Here is a 6454-nt window from a genome sequence, read left to right as displayed (position 1 = left end):
TAGATAGATAGATAGATAGATAGATAGATAGATAGATAGATAGATAGATAGATAGGACAGACAGACAGACAGACAGACAGACAGACAGAGGTATACTGGGTCCCTACAATGGGGGGAGGGGAGACAATATCCCAACTAGATACCCTATTCTAACAAATAATCCTGGTACCAAGAATGGGTTACCATTTTTTGAGCTGTTAGCTAATGGGATCCTCCAAGTATTACCGACTGAACTTCAGAACTTGATGCTAAAAGCCTATTCCTAAACACCACATACTTGAATCGCTGATCATGAAGACATCAAGCTGGTATTCACCTGTAAGCTTTTCATCATTACTGGCCAATGTTCATGGCGCTGGAAGGCTCTATACACACTGCTAAAGGAGAAAAGTAAGCCTCAATCTCACTCAGGTATGAAGCTTGCAAGCTACAACAATGACTGGCCTGACAAGATAATGTCCACTTGTGCCAGAGTGGCAAAATGTTATGGGAGTAACCAACCACTTTCTGACAGGATTTAAGTCAAATTTAAGTCTTAAAACTTACGACCTTTAAGGTCTTATCTATGAGAAAGAACCCACAACTGACACTATTAAAAGGACCAAGGAACCTATGGCTCAACAGGACATAGGCTCCAGTAGAGGATTCATACTAGTTTGTTTAATGGACAGAGTATTGAGTATTAAAACTATTTCTAATGTCTTATTGCTGCACCCTTAGAGCATCTTGTATCCTACATCAGAATCCTCAATCCTCTCCATGCAGTAGATACCAATTAAGAGACCCTAGCCAATGAATGTGCAAACAAAAAACTGGAATGCTTAGCTCTAAGTTGGACATTCACATCACACACTTCACCCAAAGACTCAATCTTTGCCAATGAGAGGGCAAAGGATTTTAAGAGCTAAAGGTGGTGGATACTTCAAGGAAACATTTTTTCAAGACACAACAGGACAGATGCACTAGGAATTCACAGTGATTGTGACAACATGCACAAGCTACAGCCAGACAAAGTCCCAAGACAGAGACTTGATAGTAGCCAGAAGAGCGAGTCAGGTTTTTTTTTTTTTTTTAACCCGCCTCTGGTAGACTGAACACACGAGCTGGGCAACAAAAATCAAAGTCAATTGGAAAACAGAGAAAAAAGAAGCAATTCCAAAATTGGGTGGGAAAAGCTGGTAGAAAGGAAAGAGTTGAAGGGGATGAATATGTCCCAAATACATTGAAATTATCAAAGAATAAAAATATATTGAAAAAGGAAACATTAACAAACTATACACAGAAGTTGTTTTGTAGATGTATTTACATTTACATAAGTATTTGTACATATTTATCTATGCTTTGTGTAAAAAGAGAGATCAGTATTTTGTTAATAGATCATCATTTTAAAACCCAGACAATTCATGGGTTTGTACCATTTTTTGTACCTATTAAGAAAAGAATATGGAGGGACCCATGGTTCCAGCCACATATGTAGCAGAGGATGGCCCTATCTGACATCAATGGGAGGAGAGGTCCTTGGTCCTGTGGAGGCTCAATGACCCAGGGTAGGGGAATGCCAGGGTGAGGCGATGGGAGTAGGTGGGTGGGAAGGGGAGCTCCCTCAGAGAAGTAGGGGGGAGGGGACATAGGATAGGGGGTTTAAGAAGGGGAAACCAAGAGGGGGATAAGATCTGAAGTGTAGATAAGTAAAATCACCAATAAATAAAAGACTACATTTAAAAAATACAGTTTTGAAAAAAATGAGTGACTGCTTTTAGAATTAGCATTTTTTTCTGCCAAGTACATAATAATTTAGAACATACTTACTGAAATAAGTTTATATACATATCCACGTCTCTCATATCTGCTTGTAACCAATCTTTCTTAAATCCAAGGACAAGTGTGTTTGGTTTCATACGACCAAGTCCAGCAGCCTAAAATATATAAATACAACTTCAAATACAGACTACTTAAAAAAATAATTTTTTAAAAGATGGAAGTATTTTTACATTGACAGTTTTTCTTATAAATTACAATATGAAATTAACCTGCATTATTCATACTAAACACAATAAAAACAGATGTTACAATGAAACTCTTGAAAATGTCTAAATTCATTTTAATATCTTAATGACATAAAAAATTGTTCTTTTGCTAACCAAAATAACATATTTAATTTAAAAAATAAACAGTGTATTCACCTACACAATGTATTTTAATAATAGTCACTAAGGTCTAGAAAGAAGTCTAATGTCTGGAGCTCTGAATTCCAAAGTTACCAGTAGGAAACTGAGTTCGTTTAATCATGCAAATATTCCTTCTGAAATCTCTTTGGTTCCCCCCATAATAGTTAAAGTATTTTTCAATCTCACCAAAAGTTGCAATGCAAGCCAAGCATGGTGGTGCCTGGCTGTAATCCCAACACTCAGGAGGCAGAGACAGGACTCTCATCCATGAGTTTGAAGCCAACGTGGGGTACATATAGTGAATGTTGTGGGTTACATATTACAGAAACATACAGGAAGATTCTCTTTTAAAAAAACACACATTAATGCAGACACATATACACAAATTTAAGAACTGTAATTCAAAGTGATTAACACTTATCCCTCAAAGTCCACTAAAATCTCTTTCCTATGTGTTTTCTTTTGCTCTAAGTACAATGAGAAATTGTATCCTAGGACTGCACTAATTAGGTTTAGAGTAGTTATGGCATTTTAAAAACTGTGATAAGGGCTGAGGAGATAGTTTGGTCAGAAAGTGACTGTAGTCCAAGCATGAATACCTTATTCTAATCCTCAGAACCCATGTAAAAATACCAATGGTGGGCAGTAAAGACAAGCATTTCTCTGGGACTCAGAGGCCAGCCAAGCTAGACAAATTGGCAAGTTCCAGGAAAGAGTGAAAGGTCCTGTCTCCAAACAACAACAAAACACGAGGGGATAGCATCCACAAATGGAGTCAAGACTGACCTCTGGTCTACCTACAAGTCCACACACAAGTGGGCTGTGGTGAAAAGTTAACAAGCTTAACACTTAAAGCAGTCTCCATCACATCTACAACAGTGACAAGTAACCGTCACCCTGTCAGAAACTCTATGCTGACAGCTCATGTAACTCTCTCTGGTCACTTCATGAACGAAATCACACAACTCTGGTGTTTAGCTTTCTGTATTTAGCAGGTAGTCTTCTAGGTTAATGTAAAAATTAGCATCACTTAATACCTTTCTACAGACAAATACTATCATATATACATGTCACATTTTGCTTTATTTGATGACGGGCACTTCAAATTGTTTCTAGTTCGTGCCTTCACACCTTTTGGCTACTATGCACGATGGTGCAGTGAAATATCTCCATTAAAGAAACAATCTGCCTCAGTTCCTTCAGTTTTGTAAATGCCAAACACTGAGGTCATTTCAGGTTTACCTTGATGCGGGTAGGCATCAAGGTTTCAAAGGCCATATTATATTAGGCCCAGTTAGCTCTTTCTCTGCTTTATGCTTCTGAGTTAGGATTGTAGGTTGATTGTTTTACAATTAACCTAATTTTTTAAACATCTACATCATTTTATATTCACAATCAGAAAAGCACAGGGTCTCACTTTTCTACAATCTCACTAACACTTAATATGTCTAAAATGATAGCTATCCTAGTATACTGACCTAGTATCTCACTATGGTTCTCATCTACAATGGCTTTATAACTAATGATGCTGAGCATCTTTCCATACGTGTACTGATGATACATTATTTTCTATACCTAACTCTTAACAATTTTCAAATTCTCTTGTTTTTGCTGTCTTTAGAAAATTTTTTTTGTTGTTTTGTTTTTTGGGTTTTTTTTTTACATATATTATAGATATCAAAACTGTATGATAGTATTTAAATGAGAATGGCCTCCATAAGCTCATACATACCAATGCTTGGTCCTCAGTTGGTGAACTGTTTGGGAAGGACTAGGGGACATGGCTTTTTTGAGGTGTGTCACTGTGGGTGGGCATCAAGGTATCAAAGGTCCTATTAGGCCCAGTTAGTTCTTTCTCTGCTTTACGCTTCTGAGTTAAGATTTTAAGTTCTCAGCTACTGCTACAGCTCCCTGCCTGCCTGCCTACCTGCCTCTATGTTCACTGTCATGATAGTCATGGACTCGCCAGCTGAACCCACTATAAACTGCTTCTTCTGTAAGTTACCTTGGTCATGGTGTCTCAACAGTTACTAAGTTACTTTGCTACTAAGATAAAACTTTTATCAAATGGAAATATTCTCCCTTTCAGTAAGTTGTCTTCAACGTCTTCTGCAGAAAACATCTTAATTCTGGAAATGTCCAATTTATTTGTTTTAAGCTTCATCCTTTTGATGTTATAACTGAGTCCACTACCAGGTCCAAGGTCATGAAGATTTAAGCTCTGTTATCTTTAAGTTTTATGATTTTAGCTCACATTTATGTTGGAGATACATTCTGAGTTGATTTTGTCTATGGGTTAAGCGACATCTTTAAATCAATTTTTTTTGCAAAACATTAAATGAAGTCAAATATTTATCAAAGGCCTGGCCATGTGCCACTGCCCTAAGCATTCGGGATAATTAAGGAACAGGAAGTAAAGCTATCCTACAAGCTTACATTCATCTTAAATTTGTTCTCACGTACAAATATCTTTCTTTAGGAGATTAAGAGTTTGCTCAGTATTTAAAACATCCTTCCCTTAAAGGGATAGTAAGGACTATATCATCTTCTTCTAAAAGTAAAGCTATCTGCTGGGTGGCTAAATCATGAAGTCAAACACTTTCTCTTTCCCAGAGCGGTGGGCATCAAGAGTACTGAACAGAGCCAGGCATTACTTTCAAGTATGACAGTTATTTCACAGAGTCAAGTCACAAGATGGTCAGTAACTTATTGATGGCACTAAATACTATCAAGGTCATGTTCTTGCAAAAAGAAAAACTATCATATGTCATAATCCTGGTATAATTAAAATGGCTTGGATTTTATGTGTGTGTGTGTGCGTGCGTGTGTGTATGCATGCACGAGCTAGGGAATTGAACTCAGGGTCTCACGTAAACTAGAAATGCATGCTACCACTAAGCTGTCCCTTAAAGCTCTAATTTTATAAAATTAGGAATAAGCACCTTGTAAGATACTCGAAGTACTTAGGCTTTCAATGGCATCACTGCACTAACTCCCTATAGGATTATTCAATTTTTTTCATTTCCACATGTATCGCTCTTACCTTCAATCCTTTACTCAGTGTAGCTATTACAAGAGAGGTATTATTTCCAGTTTCTATGAAGGAGTATGTATTTAACAAAATAGTTTACTACTGAAGAAATTATCTTTTCCCAAACATATACTTCACTAGTGCTCAGAAAATCAGTTTGGAGACTCCACCACTGAAGGCTGTGCATTGCATCACAGTGCAGTCAGCTGGCTTCTTACACACACCAACCTTCCCTTACACACTGATCTTCCCCTCCCAGTGTTATCTTTAGATCTTCAGCACAGTTCTCTGTGCACCTTGTGCCAGAACTCAGAGACCAGAACTGCATTTGCTGTGTCATTTTCTATGTGTCATCACAACCACAACAGAAGGAACAACAGGCTGTAGGGCTTTTCATTTTTATCTTCAACTATTAAGTAAAAATACTTCCAAATATTATGGCTAGCAACATAAACTAATAGCAAGAGAAATTCATTAGATTCAAAATCAGAGAAAGTAAGTATATGTTACTGTATGGTTGGGGGTTTGTTTGTTTTTGTTGTTGGTTTTCATTTTTTGGTTTGTTTGGGGGGTTTGTTTTTTTTTTCTTTTTTTGAGACAGGGTTTCTCTGTAGCCCTGGCTATCCTGGAAATCTGTAGACCAGGCTGTTCTCGAACTTACAGATCCACCTGCCTCTGCCTTGAACCTTACCACAAACCTGTTTCACTGTGACTGAGAAACAGAAATCTGTGCGCTAATGAGGTGTTTTGGTTTTTTTTTTTTTTTGAGACAGGGTTTCTCTGTGTAGCTCTGGCTGTCCTGGAACTCACTCTGTAGACCAGGCTGGCCTCGAACTCAGAAATCTGCCTGCCTCTGCCTCCCAAGTGCTGGGATTAAAGGCATGGGCCACCACCGCCCGGCGAGTTTTCTTTAAGGAAGAAATTTCTTCATAAAAATTATTATACATACAGACAACCCTGACCAACACTCAAAGGAGGTTTCCTGTGACTTGATTATATATTTCATAGAGGTTTTCTTTACATGTAAAAAGGTGTGTGCATGAACCCCAGTTTTGTTCTCTAGTGTCACAAGGGGGATGGGTGGGGGGAGTTCTTTAAATTGCCAGGCTCTTGTCCAATAGTGACTGTGACATGGATTACTGTAACAGTTCAAACACGTCCAACTTCTTTGTACATGGCAGTAGTGATCCTCGTGGATATGGGCACAGAGATGCTGTTACTCTCTCTAGCTTTCCTCTCTGACTCCCTTCACTCC

At 38.0% G+C, this 6454-nt stretch overlaps 1 protein-coding gene across 1 annotated transcript in view; it reads right to left on the bottom strand.

Annotated features, from left to right (window-relative positions):
- The window catches only part of Slc12a2 (solute carrier family 12 member 2), a 78219-nt gene that overhangs the window by 24570 nt on the left and 47195 nt on the right, over positions 1–6454 (bottom strand). The window contains exon 18 of the mRNA XM_028777123.1: positions 1810–1916. Coding sequence (XP_028632956.1) covers positions 1810–1916 — 107 coding nt within the window. The remainder of the gene's footprint in view (positions 1–1809; positions 1917–6454) is intronic.

This window comes from Grammomys surdaster, unplaced genomic scaffold (genome assembly GCF_004785775.1).
Source record: "Grammomys surdaster isolate TR1022 unplaced genomic scaffold, NIH_TR_1.0 278, whole genome shotgun sequence".
NCBI classification, from domain to species: domain Eukaryota; kingdom Metazoa; phylum Chordata; class Mammalia; order Rodentia; family Muridae; genus Grammomys; species Grammomys surdaster.
Note: the sequence above shows the minus strand (reverse complement) of the source record. Positions and strands in the feature narration are given on the sequence as shown.